The sequence below is a fragment of the Ornithodoros turicata genome, chromosome 8 (genome assembly GCF_037126465.1).
Source record: "Ornithodoros turicata isolate Travis chromosome 8, ASM3712646v1, whole genome shotgun sequence".
Taxonomy (NCBI): domain Eukaryota; kingdom Metazoa; phylum Arthropoda; class Arachnida; order Ixodida; family Argasidae; genus Ornithodoros; species Ornithodoros turicata.
This window is the reverse complement of record NC_088208.1, coordinates 40,574,142-40,590,929: the sequence shown is the minus strand read 5'-3', so window position 1 is coordinate 40,590,929 and position 16,788 is coordinate 40,574,142. Positions and strand designations below refer to the sequence as shown.

General features: G+C 46.4%; 1 protein-coding gene across 9 annotated transcripts in view; it reads left to right on the top strand.

Annotated features, from left to right (window-relative positions):
* LOC135367367 (histone deacetylase complex subunit SAP130-A-like) overlaps nucleotides 1-16,630 on the top strand; it is a 42,595-nt gene extending 25,965 nt beyond the window's left edge. For 2 of the 9 annotated variants that reach the window (XM_064600591.1, XM_064600592.1), the window contains exons 4-26: nucleotides 1,185-1,263; nucleotides 1,348-1,510; nucleotides 1,577-1,667; nucleotides 3,049-3,222; nucleotides 3,308-3,417; nucleotides 4,383-4,465; nucleotides 4,521-4,650; nucleotides 5,259-5,387; nucleotides 5,981-6,076; nucleotides 7,126-7,288; nucleotides 7,902-8,036; nucleotides 8,774-8,966; nucleotides 9,086-9,243; nucleotides 9,950-10,099; nucleotides 10,202-10,376; nucleotides 10,889-11,002; nucleotides 11,065-11,186; nucleotides 11,257-11,341; nucleotides 11,572-11,657; nucleotides 12,316-12,435; nucleotides 12,618-12,721; nucleotides 13,062-13,199; nucleotides 13,610-13,874. In XM_064600591.1, the coding sequence (XP_064456661.1) occupies nucleotides 1,349-1,510; nucleotides 1,577-1,667; nucleotides 3,049-3,222; nucleotides 3,308-3,417; nucleotides 4,383-4,465; nucleotides 4,521-4,650; nucleotides 5,259-5,387; nucleotides 5,981-6,076; nucleotides 7,126-7,288; nucleotides 7,902-8,036; nucleotides 8,774-8,966; nucleotides 9,086-9,243; nucleotides 9,950-10,099; nucleotides 10,202-10,376; nucleotides 10,889-11,002; nucleotides 11,065-11,186; nucleotides 11,257-11,341; nucleotides 11,572-11,657; nucleotides 12,316-12,435; nucleotides 12,618-12,721; nucleotides 13,062-13,199; nucleotides 13,610-13,759 (2,868 nt within the window). In that variant the 5' untranslated portion in view covers nucleotides 1,185-1,263; nucleotide 1,348 and the 3' untranslated portion in view covers nucleotides 13,760-13,874. Of the gene's footprint in view, nucleotides 1-870; nucleotides 978-1,184; nucleotides 1,264-1,331; nucleotides 1,511-1,576; nucleotides 1,668-3,048; nucleotides 3,223-3,307; nucleotides 3,418-4,382; nucleotides 4,466-4,520; nucleotides 4,651-5,258; nucleotides 5,388-5,980; nucleotides 6,077-7,125; nucleotides 7,289-7,901; nucleotides 8,037-8,773; nucleotides 8,967-9,085; nucleotides 9,244-9,949; nucleotides 10,100-10,201; nucleotides 10,377-10,888; nucleotides 11,003-11,064; nucleotides 11,187-11,256; nucleotides 11,342-11,571; nucleotides 11,658-12,315; nucleotides 12,436-12,617; nucleotides 12,722-13,061; nucleotides 13,200-13,609; nucleotides 13,875-16,183 lie in introns of those variants that run through there. The other 7 variants (XM_064600595.1, XM_064600597.1, XM_064600596.1 and 4 more) reach the window with 7 other exon arrangements.
* Nucleotides 16,631-16,788: the final 158 nt, after the last annotated feature.

Below are 16,788 nucleotides of genomic sequence, written 5' to 3'. Positions count from 1 at the left end.
TGGGTTAATACTACTCCATTTTCTTAGAGAGAGAGAGAAAAAAAAAGTGCAAATTCAGTTCAAGCTCACACGTATGAGGTGAGCGAATTGCATTCACATATGGCTCAGCTCAGGGACAAGAAGTCATTAAGGTTAAACTGCTGCGAAACGGACCAAATGAGTTGCTGCGCGGTTGTCAGGACAATGCATCATTATATACGTTTTATTCTTTCTTTCGTTTTTTTTTTTTTTTTATGTTACTGTGTATTTTGGGGGCGTTGCAGATATGTGGCAGATGGACCAAATAAAAGCCAATATCCGATTTGAAAGAAAATTAATTTGGTCTGACGCGCCGCGCTCCACAAATATACAATACCAATTCTGTCGAAAAACATTGAGAAAAATGCAAAATGTCGAAAAGGTGCTGGTGACATGAGGAGGGTACGAGCTTTGAAGACAATCTTTCCTTTTTTTTCTTTTTTTTTTTTTTGTGTGTGTGTGTGGTATTTGCACTGGTTTGTATAATTACATAGGCTTGTCCAGGAAGTCCCCATTGGTCTGTACGTATCAATGCTGACGACAAATAAACAGTTGTTATTAAGTATTATTATTATTGTTCTGAGATCAGGATATTTGGGAAAACATGTATGGATTTCGCATTGTACTCAAAGTAGCGTAACTGAAACCGAAACTGTTTTTCCCCTCTTGGGTAACGGTATAGAGGCTAAGTATAAGACGTAATATACGATGTATAGAAGTGGCCTTTGGTTGCATTGTTTATATTTTTGTTGTTTTATAATGATGATAGAAGACGTTTTCTTATTCATTCACATCGCCCACATCGGCATTGGTCGTCACCGTCGTCACTTTCATTCCGTATCAGGATTTTACTGGCCCGAATGGGCATGCGCACTCGGTGCAAAAATTCGATGGCTTGTGGTGTTTCATGGGGCAGGAGTTCAAAAGCCTTACTGCTGGAGATACTGCAAAAACTTAAGGTTAGAACTATATGTGAAGTGAACGGGTACCTTTGCGACCATTTACGCTGAGAAAAATTCTGGCAGAACGACTTGACGCTGGCACCTAGTCAGGAAGCCGTATTGAAAGTGCTTATTATAGTGTTCCTGCACAGCCAGATTTGTTGACCTAGTATAAACAAGATTAGTGCATTTATTTATCTGCTACGTGAATTTCTTGATTCGCAGGTGTCGAAGCGATTATTCCTGACCAATGGATGCCGGTCGATATGAATAATTTTTCGTAGATACTTGTCCATCGACAAAAGTAAGTTCGTTGTTCTCTGGAAGCGTAAACGTACACCTTTCTCCCGCACAAAGTATTTATCAGCGTAGTTTTGCGGCCTTGTAGGATGTCAGGGGTTCCCAAGCCCCTAGGGCTGGATTTAAAATCCACCGACAAAGGGGAGCAACCGATCGACTTAGCACCCCGTGCAGCTCATATGAGCAAGCCCATCGGCGCGACCCACAGCCTGCGGGGACCCCAAATAGATGTCACAAAATCCGCTTTCTCGGTGAGTCTTCCGTACTATCAGCTTTGCGTGTAGCATCAGTTTTGAAACTTTTCGTGGTACCTTCAGGCGGTGAACCTGAGAATGCCAGGAGGTCCCAGGCCCGTACTACAGTCTCCAGTCACCGTGGCGTCGGGGCAGCAGTTTTCAATGAAGCCAGGTACTGTGTTTCCAAAGATGTACTACAAGGTGGTAATAATTTATGTATGGTGCATTTTCACTCAGGTGAGTTTAATGTGCAGCCTCAACATATACCCACGAGCCTCGCTGGGTCACTTCGTAATGTCCTGGCTTTTTTAAAACATAAAACCTGATTCCATATGGTGCGCGTATGTGTTTGCGATTGAGGACTTACGCATCTTTTATTACATCAACATGGGTTGCAGGGACCAAAGAAGCGTATTCTTTGTGCAAGGGCACTATCGTCCTTCCAATATCAGCTGCTTATGGGGACTCGAGTGACTAAGGGTTTATATGTTGCTGCCCTAAAAGTAGGGCCAGACTCATGCCTTCCTAGCCATGAGTGGCAAACCTGATAAGTTGAGGTGCAAGGTAACTGATCACTGGTGGAGCTCATTATTACGGAGCTGTAAACGTGGAAATGCCAGCTTACATCCATGCAAATAACTACCTTTACATTTATCAGACGACAGACTTGGGGTCGCATCCCCTTTAAAGGGACTATCGCATCCGTCCCGGACGATTCCGAAGCTATGGTACCGTTCTACTCCGCGTTCATCACCGATAATAACGCCGAAAATCCGACGCGAATTGGTGGCGTTGATCCTGTGCAGTTTGATGTAACACATGTCAAGAGCAGACGACGCATATTGAGAGTACTCCGTGATTCCCTATCTGAAAACGTCACCCGCGCAAAGCCAATCGCACGCCCTTTGGTGCAGACGTGACCAATCAGGGAGCAGCTGGAGGGACCTCTGTCGCCTTCGCAACTGACCAATAAGCGGGCGGGTGAGCGGGAATACTAGGTGACGGCGTCTGCTCTGTGATCGGCTTGCGGAATGTTGTTTTTGGTTAGCGTCGGACGTGTTCGTACAGCCAGGAGCGTAACACCGTGTTCCACTCAACATGGTCACGTCAGAACTCACACTGGATGAGATAGTCGTCGTATTTACCGAGGACTTTTCACTTAGTATATTGCAATGCGAACACCAAGCAGACGACCTCCGAGACAATAGCGTGCGCTCCGCTCCCATTCGTTTGCCTGGCTTACGTCATCGTGGTGTTAGCTGCAGAGAGAGTGCAAATCTTTAAAAACTCGTTTGTTTAATATGTAACCTGCTTTCGGAAGAGAAACTTGGCCATGTCGGCCGTGAAGCGGTGACGAACATTACCTGATCGGTCTCATGCGTACGTTCCCGGATGCTATAGTCCCTTTAATGGATCCCCGATGGAACCAATAAATGAAACGAAATGTCCGCAGCAGTTTTGTAGACATTTAAGTCGAAGATAATCTGCCTATTCCCTCTGCTCCAAAACGAAGACGAGCTCCTGGGATGACACCCACAATGTTCATGTTTCAGCTGGCAACCCTGCAGGTTCTTCTGCTGCCCAGCTGTCAGCCCTGAGGCACATGGCCACGACCACAGCTCACTCCTCCCAGGGCTCCATGGCATCCATCATTCGTGGCGGCGCACACAGTATGGCTACCTCCCAGATGGGCCACCAGGCGGCGTACTCCTCCCACGTGCCGCGTGGTGAGTGCTGCTTCTTAATGTCCGCAGCGAGCACACACTGTGTGCGCAAAATTGGGGCTATCACGCACCTGATATCGTCTTTCAGGCCCGGCAGCCGTGGCTAGTATTAGCACTGCACCAAAATCTGCTCTGGCAACCCCGATGCTGAGGTCTTCTGTGAACCCCACAAGCATGACTTCGCACATACCAGTGGGGGTGAGTCGTCGTGTTACGAAATGCAGTCACCGGCCAATTTTTCTGACTTCTAGGGGCCACGAAATCAGTCTGTATTTTTAGTGTGTCGCATAAATCCACTTTACTTCAAAAAGTCTTCACTCAGAACATTAAGTGACCTTCAAAAAAAAAAGAATCTATGTGTGTCTACTTCAACCACAACCTACTGGATTATAGCGACCATCTCATATGGACCCCTTCCCAGCGAAGCATTTGGAAGCTAGAGGTGGCGCTAGTCATCGGCCCAGTTAATGCTTCCTCAATTTCTGCAGTACTTTGTACTTCAGCTTGCCTTAGTATTTTTGTGCAAGAGGTGGATATCCCACGAAACATGCTTCTTTCTAAAGTCGGTTATCATCATCACTCCACGCGTTTTCATAGGAGCTGTTGCTGTCGTCTGCTACGGTAGTCGTGTGTCCTCTTCTGCGTGTTCAAAATTTAAAATTCCATTTTCCAGTCACAATGTATATTTCGAAGGCCTATGAGGAATGTCCTAAGTGGATTGTGAGGATGGGCTGCTCATAGAGTTTGCCGATTATGACATGGTCGCTTTAATCCAGTAGGTCGTGACTTCAGAGTTTCAGCGATTGCGTAATCAGTGTAGTCACCGCAGCAAGTATTGCCACTGTGGACGAGGATACTTCAACAGCATCCTCGTCACTGTCGTCATTGTTACTTTTTTTTTTATGTTGTTGGTGCCCTAGATAACGTTAATGCTAAATCTGCTGAATCATAAAATGGGGACATCACGTTTGTCTCTATTGTTGACGAATTTGCGTCTTCGCTTCTACTAAACACGTCTGTCGTAGCATCATCGACATCCTCACTTGAAGTTGAAGTTGGCGTTTCAGTATTTTTGGTGCTCAAAGACTCGTAGTCGAAGATACGCGTATTGAAAGCCAAGTTCTTGCAACGTGTGTGGCCCTGAACAAGCTTTTTGAATGCAGGCCAGAGCCTCTGCACTGGTGCCCACGAGGCCGTCCTTCACGCCCCTGCCGAGGTCCTCCCCGTCTGTGATGGACCTGCAAAAGTGAGCCGTTCTCTCTGCATTTTTCCATTTTGGTACAGACGTCCTCTCTCGACAGATCGGCCCATAGCGGAGGAGCTGTCCAGCTGGGACTGTCCTCCAGTCGGGACGGTCGAACCTCTCTGGGCCACACTGCCATCTGCAAACCCCTGCACATGTCGCAGCCCATCGTTCACAGCCTGCACCAGGTAAGACTCTGGCAACCAAGGCTGGCCGAGCGACAACGTTGGATTCCAGCTCAGCTCCTTGTTTGCTCACTCATGCTCGACTCATCTGTCACATTGAGCATGCTCGTGAGTGTGTGTCAGGGATATGGCGTTCCTCCGTGTAGTGGCTGCAGTCAGTTTGACCTTGAGATTCGCCTTCGCCCATGGTGTTACACTACTACTGTAACTGTTCAGGGCCTGCTTGCACGAACGTTGAGGCTATTCCTCAGGGCTACCCTCAGTAGCTTTGCCAGTGCCAAAAAAAAAGAGAAGCGTCGAGGACAGTACCGTGTGCAGAAAACACTACCGAAACTACTGAGGGCAGCACTGAGGATATCGAGAACAACCTAATGGGATATTACGATGATTAGGATGATAATGAGAGAGGGATCCACTTAATACAATACGGAAGATAGCACTATCCACTCAGTGGTACTCGTCCGGCTGATCTACATAGCACCCGTTGCGATCCGGATCACTAGATCTCTCTGCTCAGTGATGCCCAGCTCATTCACCAGATTGAGCATGAGTGAGTCTTGCTGAAGTACGGGGCTGAGCACTGGCAAACATAATGAGCGAGTCGTTTCCAGGCACCCGACAAATCGTTCAAGTGTATCACAACCAGCAGTTCTGCTCTGGAGTTCTCTTCCCATGGCATCTCGTCCACGTCCTCCATTGCTCCCACTCCGGCAACTACGGTTGTCACTCCGCATCCGCAGGTACTTGTTTCCCAGAGTGCACTCTTGAAACAAAAGTTCACCACATAGCCATCCACCATCCCGAACGACATCGTTCTGGTTCTTGACAGGTTAAAAATGGGAGGCACACGCCTTTTTGTGACACTTGATGCAGTCAAGGTGTACACTCTTAAAAATGAACTTCACTGCATAGCGTGCTTTTGGCCAACCATGATCTCAAATGATATCGTTATCTGCCCCGATTTGTTGAAAACGGGAGGCGTACGCCTTTTTTGTGACACTTATGCTGTTCATAATTGTCACAAAAAAGGCGTACGCCTCCCGTCTTCAACAAATCAGGGCAGATAACGATATCATTCGAGATCATGGTTGGCTAGGAGCGTGCTATGCAGTGAAGTTCATTTCTATGAGTGTATGCCCCGCACTTTCCACAAATCAGGAGCGATAATGTGCAATTGTTGGCCTTCACCATGCTACATGGTGAAGTTCTGTTTTAAGAGCGTGGCAGAGCTTTTGATTAGAATAATTTTTTGCGAAAAATATCGCAAATTTCCTCAAATTATGGGTAACAGCATTCTTTGATGGCGATGCATTGACTGGTGCGACTGTTCCAGATTGTATCCCACCCTGGACCAGTAAGACAGACGAACCTGACGACCATGTCGTTAGTGACGCTTGCACCTGCGTTGCCATCCCAGGTGTCACCTCAGGTAATTAGTGTGGAACCGCAAGGAAGAGTGAAAAGTGACGTCACCTAATTGTCCCGCAAATTGGCAGCAACAATACTCAGTGTTCGAAGAGTGGCGGACAGGTGTGGATGCGATACAGGACGGAGAACCTGGTGTGAAGCTTAAGGCCCCAGTTGCAGCATGCATCAAAAGCGAATTCTACTCAGTTGATGAACAGTCTCTAATCTTCATTTGTGCTCGAGTCTTTTTCGTGTAGTCATTGGTGTGCAGGCAGGCATATATTGAATGAAGGACCCTTTAACGGGTGCTAGAATGCCAACACACAAACAAAACAGTTCGAAGGACGGTGCGATTTGGAGACAAACGAAACGACTTAAAGGAAACAGAAATGTACTTTTGCATTATGTGGTGCATGATGAAAACCATCTCGATTTAGACGTACAGGAGTCTCCGATGTAGTGCGAAGAAGTAGCCTTAAAATAGCCAAGTTGTCATTGCAGTAATTTTGGTGCCAAAAAGTAGCCAATTTGGCACAAACTAGCTAAATCTGAGCTAAAGAACATTCATTGTGTACATACGGCAAACATTGGTGAGCCTCAGCTCGCTATTACTTCCTTTTGCAACATGAGCATGTGACGACGATTGTAGTTCCAGTCAGATCCGAGGTTTCTTGTCGGAGTAATAAAGAGTGCTCCGTTGTGGAACAAGTTGAAACGACCAGCGAAATCCACTCCAGATCGACCACTGCAATTTGCTTTTAGCGAAGGAGGCATTAAGCGAGCTCTCTTTAGTCTAGAAGGTGTCGGATAAGTGGGGTTCTGATTTCTCAGCGTTTTCACTTGGCAAACATCTGGATGCGCCTACTGAATCCCTCAATTACTGGAAAATTTTGACTTTTTCGGATGTTCTCCGAAGGGTATCTCTGACAAAGTCAAAATCTTTCAGAAATGCTAACCTTCAACAGGAACCCCCTTACACTGCCAGATAAAAAGTTGGAACCCTACGGATAAGCTTCCAAATGTTTCTCTGTGTCACCTGCAAATGATCAACTGTCCGTTCTGAATCTGTAGATGGTGAGTCAACCGCTGCACACCCTGTCGTCCCCCTCGTCTCTGGCAACCACAGTTCCCTCTCTCTTCACGGTGGTGCCCAGCAAGGCGCCCACGGCACACGTCGTATCCACGCACGGTACCACGCTGGCCACTGCGCTAGTAGTGGGACAGAACCGTGTTGGTAAGCACAATTTTGAGCATAAGTAAATTTTTACGCTGTTAGTTGAACTTTGAGGAACTCAGTAAATGGTGCAATTTGTCAGTCTTATTTGAAATATGCACGTTTAATATGCACTGTCAGACGGACGCACTTATGGCCTCAACGGACTTAACTTATGGACGAAACTGAGATGTAAGGCAGATTTGCCGCAAGACAGTTTACGGAGTTCCTTCGAAACTGCGAAAGCATCGTCACCAAACGCCACGAAGAGGATGGCGCAGGATTCGTTCGAAACGAAATCAAACGTTTTTACGAGACTTAATGTTCTGTCAACTTTGTTTGTGTTTTGTGTCAACGCGTAGAGTTTTTTTTAATGCGTTTTTGCACTTTTCTTCTCAGTCTCTCTCTCGTATGTGCGTCACTGAAAAGTAATGAAATGCTGGAAAAGCGCCCGGGATAATCAGCGTGGGACCTTGGGGGAATATTGCGGCTTTTTTTTTTTTTTTCCAGTTTCTCTTGTCCGCGAAATCCCACTTCGCGGAAAAGTAAATTTTCCGCCGCAGAAGGTTTGGGGGCTTTAATCGTGGAAAAAAACGCCAATGCGCAATGAGTGATGCCCACGACTTTCTTGTAGGTGTGACATCAACACCAAGCATGACAACCAGTGGGCCAAATTCATCCTTGGCAGCAGCCGTGCAGGCCAACCTGGTTTCCAGGCCCATTACGACCACGGTCTCCATTCATCCTCCATCCGTTACCGTGCCAACCAGTGAGAACCTTTATTTTTATTTTTCCTCCTCTCTCGCGTGAGGAAGCTGTGTGAGGGCAGCAAGTTACATGTAGGCTCAGACATTTTTTTGGTTGAATGCAATTCAGGGGCCGGTCTCTTTTCTGTAATTTGGGGTGGGATCTGAAAGTTATCAACTTTGGTGGTATCGGTAATGTCATGGGTGTTTAATGTAAGCTCAGGTAATTAAGCTCAGGCATTCACACCTGTACCCGCAGAATATGCAGGCAGAGCTTCTGAGGCCAACTTAAGTGGAATGTGCTTTGCATGCAGCGTGTTTTACTCCAATAGTGGGATTTATGTTGAGCAGATCAGGTGCATGCACATTGCCATGGGTGCTGCAGGCTATGACGTCTTCGTGTCTTTTTGGTGCACTAAAGTTGAAAAGTCACGAGCTAATTTGTGGCAAAATCTGGATTAAACCTAGTCAAATCAAAAGAAATTTGGGTAGAATAGGGATTTACCTTTCTTGCATTTTGTGTACCTGGCATCCTCCTGTAATGGTACATTCTGCAGCACTGTAAAGCTATTAAATGTTGAAATTTGACTGAACCCCGAGACAAGGAAAACTCAGACGATTCCTTGTCTCGAGGGTTCAGTCAAATTTCATGACGTATCACCAGTTAGCCCTGCATTTTGACTCTTATTCATATTAAATGTTCTCTGTTAGTACATGTGAGACACACGCAGAAAGGAAAACAATACTACCCCTCTTCCAGCTAAGTTATTCGGACAGACCTTGACAGTGCCCGGAGGCCACACACCCTCGCACCTGGAGTCATCAGGGTCAACGGAACCCCCAAGTAGCGGACTCTTTGTGGCTCAGCCTTCGAGTCGCACCCTCGCTGCACCCCCATCCACCACCTCCCCTCTTCCCGCCACCATGGTGCTGTCGGACAGTCGGGCCGACAGGTACGTTGCAGCATGGTTGAGCATTAATTTCATTATCTTATCCATCCGTCATTTGCTATCAGGGCGCAAACTGTTATTCGTGCTGCACCCTGAGAAAGGGGTTCCCTTTTCTATTGCAGGGGCGGTTTGTCCCAGCTGTCGGGAACCTCTTACGCGGTGCCCACTGCCTACGTGTACGAATCTTACCCCATCCAGGGAGCCATAGCCGTGCACCCGTACGCCACGTCGGCCCCCGGTATGCCGCCGATGTTCCCCACCACAACCATCAGGCCAGCACGTGAGTATCGGCTCATCTAAATGCCGTCGAGATAACGCCGTGCCGTAAGTCCTGCACGGTCACGGACCGAGCACGACTCGTTTTTGAGGGCTTTTTGGTAAATGAAATCGGGCAGAGTGTGACGAGACATAGTTGAGCAAAAATATTTTCCACGGTGACTCCTGATGGACTGGTTGTTGATTGAATAGGGCATTGTGCGTACAAGTTTGTTTGTTTGTTTGTTTAAAACCATGTGGTGAAAAATGGGCGTTACTTCATGAGCCGTAAAACAGGGGAGAATCGGGCTACATCGGGTGGAAAATTAAAAAAACGGCATTTTAGATGAACACGAGAGAAGGAATAGCATAGAACATGTTGTTTGCTGAATTGGCACTCTGCCAAGTTAGTTTTCAGAGTTTTCCAGGTTTTGCCGTAAGTGTGGTGATGATTTTTTTGTGGGGGAGGTAAAAACGGGTCTTACCGTGTTTAACCCTAACATACCAGGCCCTACACGAAGCATGGTTTTGAGCAAGTGTAATTTTGTGCGCCTTTAAATAATGGCATTGGGGAAAAAGTTTTTGCCTCTGACTAAATATTGAGATCGCTGAGTATTTGGGATCCATTTTATGGCTCTTGGAAGTCCGTAAAAGTGGTAAACGACTGTACACTGTATGTGGTTGGGTCTTCCTTCCAACGATGATTCTAATGGGGTTGGTGCACATGGCAGGTCCACATGGTGTGGCTTGTTCTACAGCCCCTGTGGTGCAGCCTCCTCAACAGCAGAGTCACATGTCCGGCTCGGTGCGGCCCGTCATGGTGGCCGTGGACTCCAACCTTCGTCCGCACGTCACGTTGCAGACGTCGTTTGCTCCCACAGGTGCGTCTGCTTTGTCGCGCGTGCTTTCAACGTAATTCTGCGACCCTGATTCCACTTGGTGCCCGTTTCTTTGTCTCTAACCGCACCGTTCCATAACCGCAGCACACAGCAGCAGTGGTGGGGAAAGTGTGGCATCCACCACGATGTCCACCCTGGTGGCCCCGTCTGCTTCGTACACGACCCCGTCCAATCTGCTCTCCCCCACGCATGGCGCCACACCTCCCAACCACAACACCTCGCCCAGGCCCAGCATTCTCAGGAAGAGAACTTTTGAAGGGTAAGCCTTTGGTTTGTTCCTCTTCCTCTAAGTTAGGTAGCCAGGTTGCGCCACCAAGTTGCACCGTGTGAACGTGAAGCTCTGGTTGCGCAACTTGAGTGGCAGGAGTTGCATGGTCGATCACTTCACAAGCGATTTCTCGGGCAACTCTAGCTGCAACCAGCCAATCACAAGGCTCCGCCTTGCAAGCGCGACCGATCAGGAAGTCTCCCGTGTGTCAGTTATTGCATCAAGCACTCATTCAGTACAGCTGCCTTTTGCTTCAACTCTGCTTTATTGGAACAAATTTTCTGTCCCCTTTGTGCTCGAATTAAAGAGGATTACGCTGCGTAACCCTCAGAATATTTAAAAATGCATTTTATATTTTGGTTATTTGCCACTTGTCTGAATGAAATCCTGTCCATGTGGTCTCATGTGTGTGCATGTACAGCTGCATATTTCTTCACACCCTGCCCCAGGTGTCTTTCCAACTGTCGGCCAAAAATTGCATCTTTTGCCAACTCTTTCTGCAGCATGAGTGGCAACGTGAAGAAGAACCTCTTGGCTTCGCTGCCCGGGTCGGAACCGGCTAGTCCTCACCCAGAAGTGGTATCAGCGCCCTCTACGCTGTCCCCCAAAGCGGGAAGGTTGGTGCTTGTGTTTTTGCGAGGCAACAATGGAGCTAAGTTTTATCTGCCTTGCATTCCAGTGATTCCCAGCAAGAGAGCAGCAACAGCAGCCAGTCTAGCAACAACACACCCGAGAACAGCCGACAGCCCACGCCCGCCGTTACAATCAAGCAGGAGCCTGTAGATACATGCGAGGGCTCAGGTATGTCGTCTGCAGGAAATATTTGGGCCTTCAGTAATTCAGTTTCTCCATTCCATTGTTCCGTTTCCAGGTCTCGTACTAAATGGAAGCCCAGCGTCTTTACCCATGCCGACCGTCGAAGCATCCCCCCGTAAGAAACCACGAAAACAACTCCTGTAAGTAGTCTTCTCGGAGATCCTTTCCGTATTTACTTGCAGATTTTGTGTACACCTAGTTTGGCACAAAAAATGCTGAGAAAAGAAGAAAAAATCTGTAACTTGTGCTCTTTTAGTAAGACAGCAGTGAGACTCATTAAATGTTACAGCTCAATTGTAAGAGACACACAGTCGTGTACATTGCCATTGGGAAGCAGTTTGACCATAAAAGCTTGGATCCTGTCTAATAGATCTGCAAACGAGCTGTTGGACACCCACTCGACGGACGGCGAGGACGAAATGGATTCCAAAGAAGCGATACTCAAGGAGAAAGATGGTGGGTTCACTACGCTCCACCGGACCTGTGCAGACGACACTTACCGTGTATTCACACAAGCGAGGTCCTCACGGAAAATTCTAGTGGAAGAAAAAGCGAAAACACTGCTCACAGGGCCAAAGTTCCGTCCCGTGTGATGCTGAGCATTCACACGGTGCGGAATATCAGGGAGTGCCGTACTGCGCACTTAGCAGACGACACCGTCAGCGTGTTTTCCTGTCGTCTGCTACGGAATATCTTGTGGCCGTGTAGCAGGATATTCCCCACGGTTAGCAGTGTACGTGAAGACACGACGTTAAGCGCGAGCACTCAACATCGTGTCTTCATGTACGCTGCTAACCCTGGGGAATATCCTACTACACAGCCACAAGATATTCCGTAGCAGACGAAAGGAAAACATCCTGACGGTGTCGTCTGCTAAAGCGTCGTACAGCAGAAAGCTAGACGCTTTTCGCGTCCTCCGCTTCTGGGGGAATGTCGCTCGTGTGAATACACGGTTATGAGCATTTCCCTCTACTAGCCTGTTCGTTTTACGTTCTAACTAGCTTCATGACATTTTGCCCTGGTTTGGCTGTAGCTGCTTGCGCGGAACCTCGTAAAAAAAAATCTAACCATCATAACCGTCAGTCGTCATTCGTCATCGTTTGTTGGGTTTCAGATGAGATGAGATGCATTACTTTCTGCAAACGTCCGGCCATGTCGCTGCTGACAACCTATTCGCACAGCTGGAAGTCTCGGCACAATCACTTTGCACGCCACTCTGACGTTAAGCCTAAAGGTAGGTACATCCGCTTACGTTGAAGTACGACATTGAATCTCATATTTGAGGTTTGTATCGATCGTGTGCGAGGCTTCGCGAGATAAATTTCGGGGTCTGAAACTAAACAGAAATTTATGTATTTTAAAAATAGCTCTATTGCTCCGTAGAAATAGCTCCGTAAAAATAGCTCTACCTGACAGATGACAAGAAGCTGACTGTGAATGACCTAGCCAACCAGAAAGGAGTGCTCCAAAAGGCCAATGGCTGGAAGGTGTTTCACTTGACTTCACAGATGGAAGAAGTGGTACGTTCTACTGTTGTTCTACTGCATGAATATTGTTACCAGTAGACTATGCTTTTCTAGTGTTATAGTGCATCATTTGTAGTTTCTTCCACTAATGGAACAGACAGCGCAAAGAGTGGTGTTCTTGATAGTGGTGACAATGGGAGCTGATTATAGCGTCTTGTAATCGAACAAGTTTTGCCATCCGTGTTCCAAATAAGGCAAGGCATATAGTGTTGAGGCAGTCTATTAATCGTGTGTAGTGAGCTGTGCCTAGTTGCTTAGTCTTTGTGTGGCAGAAAATCCTATTTAGTGGAACCACAGAAGGAACTATTTAGAGGAACCATATTGTTCCTTACAGTTCTTTCTTGAGGACACTGTGTATGGAAAGCTTTCCCAACTGTTGGACTTCATCGAGAACAAACCTCCGGCCATCCAGAGCAAGCCTCTCAATCCTGATGAAGAGAGAATACTCAGCAAAATAAGCGACCTCGTTAAGGTAACCCCTTTTCATAAACCTATACTTCATTTTTAAAAGTGAGGCCGCCAAAACTGAACTAGAAAAAACATCGGCATATACGAAGCATCAGATTTGAGATGAACCATCGGAATCAATCCCTTAGATAATGTTTCGTTGTATATGTGCGTGCACCTTACCTTCCTCGAATAAGAAACCGTAGCCCCTAATGCTTCCAAATTTTGTTTTCGACAGTATATGTTCTGATAATACTAGGGTTTTGCTGGCTTTTCAAACTCTTTTTAAAGGAAGGATTCGTAAGATTCGTGGATTCGTAGCACCTTCCTGGGATTCGGATTCGAAAAATTTTGGATTCGTCCCATCTCTGGATAATACCATACAATACATTGACAACACAACGTCGTGTTGAGATTCCGCTCGCGATATTTCAGGGCAACCTGCAGAGAAGCAAGATAGTGCAGGACCAAGTGACGGAAGCCAAGCAACAGATGCACAAGGTCCTGGAACATAAGCCTCGCATCGTCGAAATCATCGGCAAGTATGTGAGTAAACGACCGCTCAAGAAACGAGAGAAGATGTGAGACGGGATTATCTTTTTTAAAAAGCCTCTTGTACACTACCATTTCTCACTGTATCATATATATATGTGTGTTTGGACAAAGACGCTGTAAATGAAACTGGTGTGCTTACGCATTACACTGAATAGGGTCTCACTTTTTTGGGTCCCCTCGTACTGGTCTTAAAATTGAGTGTTTCTCCCTCGGGTTTTTGGGAGACAGCCGCTAGAGTGAACCTCGTTTTTTAATGGAATTTAAAGGTACTGTAACGCAGTAGAGCTGCAATCTCGGAAAATGTATCTATTCGATTGCCTGAGCCATCAGTACTCTTACGTCACAATTGCGCTAATAGATTTTTTGCAAATTAAAATCGAAAATTACGGACAATGCTGCGTCGAAGTCACCCCCAGCTGCGCGTTGCTCGGCAAATACGGCGGCAAAACCACATTGCATGCGCGTAACACTTTGCCTGAAACAAAAGAAGTCGGCTACGTAGTCATCATGAGCAGCAAGCCAGTCGGCAACATAGATCAATGTTGCTCGACAAATTTGGGATTATTTCCCGCAAGATGTCGCCCCGTGCCATTTTACCGTGAGTTTACTTCCAAATAAAAAAAAAATTAGCTTTTCTTGTCACATAACTTATTGTGCTGGGTTTACAAGCAGCAAGCTGTTAAACTACGCTGACAACGTAACCTGTCTGTCTTCTGCTTTACGGTACCCTTATGAGCAGCTGTTCCACATGCTAACGTCTGCTATGGCCACGTGACAGCTTCAAAATTTCAATGCTCCAATCATGACGTGGTGCATAACTCACCATGCATACCGCAACCTCCAAAGCAGTCGCAGATTATGGACGTGGTTAATGTAGTCTAGTACGACGGTTGTCAGGACAAAGGGGAATGCCCCGGTTTGTCAACGTAGAAATGAAGTAGTTACACCGTTGATTGAAAGCATCACAAGGTCTGAGTTTGAGAAGGCCTTGGGAGGTGTTTTGGCAGAGTTTGGCCAAAACGGACAAGGGTTCCACCCAAAAATGTGGGACCTTGTAGACCCCCCCCCCCCCCCTAGTGGCCTCTGCAAATGCAAATGCGTCTCGTCGTTACATCGCAGTGTCCGTCTGTACAGCTATGTGTACATACCGTACGGGCATTGTCATCTCAACAAATATTTATTAAGCTGTATATATGCATACAAGTACAGAAATGTCATTACTTTTACATGTCTTCTTCACGAGTCAATTGCAATATGTGCATCAACAAGGGCAGTGCTTTGGGAATCGGCTCCAATTATGGTAAACACGGTTGTGTCAACAAATGGCTTTTTTTTTTTTTTCTTCTTCTTGCGAGTCATTCGTGACACTGATGAAGTTTTAAAAGCAAGTAATTTGCGCAGATTTGCTCTGTCCTGTGTTTGTTTCTATTCCCACCAGGGGTCATTGACGACAGGCAGGCAGACAGCCAGTGCAGTCTGTATTATGCCGAGGCAACAGTGCAGACGACATGGTCTGAGAACTGTGCCGTGGTGTCCCTCCTCATTCTCTGCGCCTGCGTTGTTGCAGAGATGGTCCAGATTCAGACTAGCACAGCCTCTCCCTTTTTGTTCTATTTTCAAAATTCTCCTACAAGTCAGACACGGTTAGAGAAACACCGGACCAACAAATGGATGCACGTCACCCCTCAACATGTGATCAACAGTGTTGAGGAGAACAACGTCTGTACTTTTCAACTGACAAACTTGGCAGTCTCGCTCTCGGCTTCAATTTGAGTGCAAAAAATCTGAATGGGCCACGTTATCTGATAAAGTAAATAGTAAAAGCTTACGAAACTTCCTGTACGTACGAGACTTACAATACCCCCCAAAACTGGTCAGCCATCGCTTAACAAAGTTGAGTTTCTTTGAGGTCTCACATGAGGCATGACCATTTTCTCATTATCTTCAGTGCTGAATAAGTTATAAATTAACTTATCCTCGTTGCTTTATCAGGTGACAAGGTCTCTCCTGGTTTTTATCGCTGAAATTAGCCAAAAGAGACGTTGTTCTAAGCTTAACTGTTGAAAGGTAAGTACACATAGCGTGAGGCAAATAAACAACTAACGTTAATCTTTAGATCCCCTATATTTCGTAAGGTAGCATCGTAGTGTCTGGACAAATGGTTGCTTTCATGCCAGCCTTCCAATAGAATATGTGGCATTTATGAGCAGCTTCCTTAGTTTTTCTGGCCACCAAATTCTGGCTTTACATTCAAGTAAAACCGATGGTTCACATACTCTCGTGTCTGGTGTACTACAATACCTGCCTTGCCTGCTTACGTGCGGAGGTAACTAAAAATGCACTCTCAAGGGCCCATACATGCAGAAAATTCAACATCGCTCAACAGAATTGATTGTGTATCAAATTGCTTTCGGTTCCTTCACTGTATTTTGTATTTTTGTATATTGACAACAGACATCTTCAGGTGATCTGATGTTGTGTCACGGTTGAAGACACTTGAGCCGTTCTGGTGCCCGTAGATGCTCGGAAAAAGCACAGAGAAGATGCTGTGAGATCCCCTGTTTGCTCAACTGTGTGTACGTGCAAAAACGAATTGTGTGCACCAATGTGCAAGTTTGCCATAAACTGGCATTTTATTCCCTTTTGTGACCTGAGCACCATGCCCTCCCTGTCATTGACTTTCAAGATTCCATAATATGTTTCTGGTACAAGCCTATGTAGTGTTTTCACGTTATTGCGGTAGTCCGAGAACTAGCTTGGTTTTATCAGTCGAAACTTTTGGATGCTGCAACAAATTTGATGCTGTTTCTGTTGTAAAATATGGTTTTAAACATACCCACATTTATGAAGAGTATACATAATTTGTGCATGCTTTCACTATTAAAGGCAGAACAATGCCAACTATAAACTGCATTGTGTTCCTTAAAGGTAACGTCGGTTGCATGGCAACGTCGATCCATGGCAAAGGGTTGGGGGGCACACAACTGCACATGTCCTTAACAATCCTGTTTCGCAACATCATTTTTCGGGCAGCTACGCGTGTGTCTTCAGGCATGCAC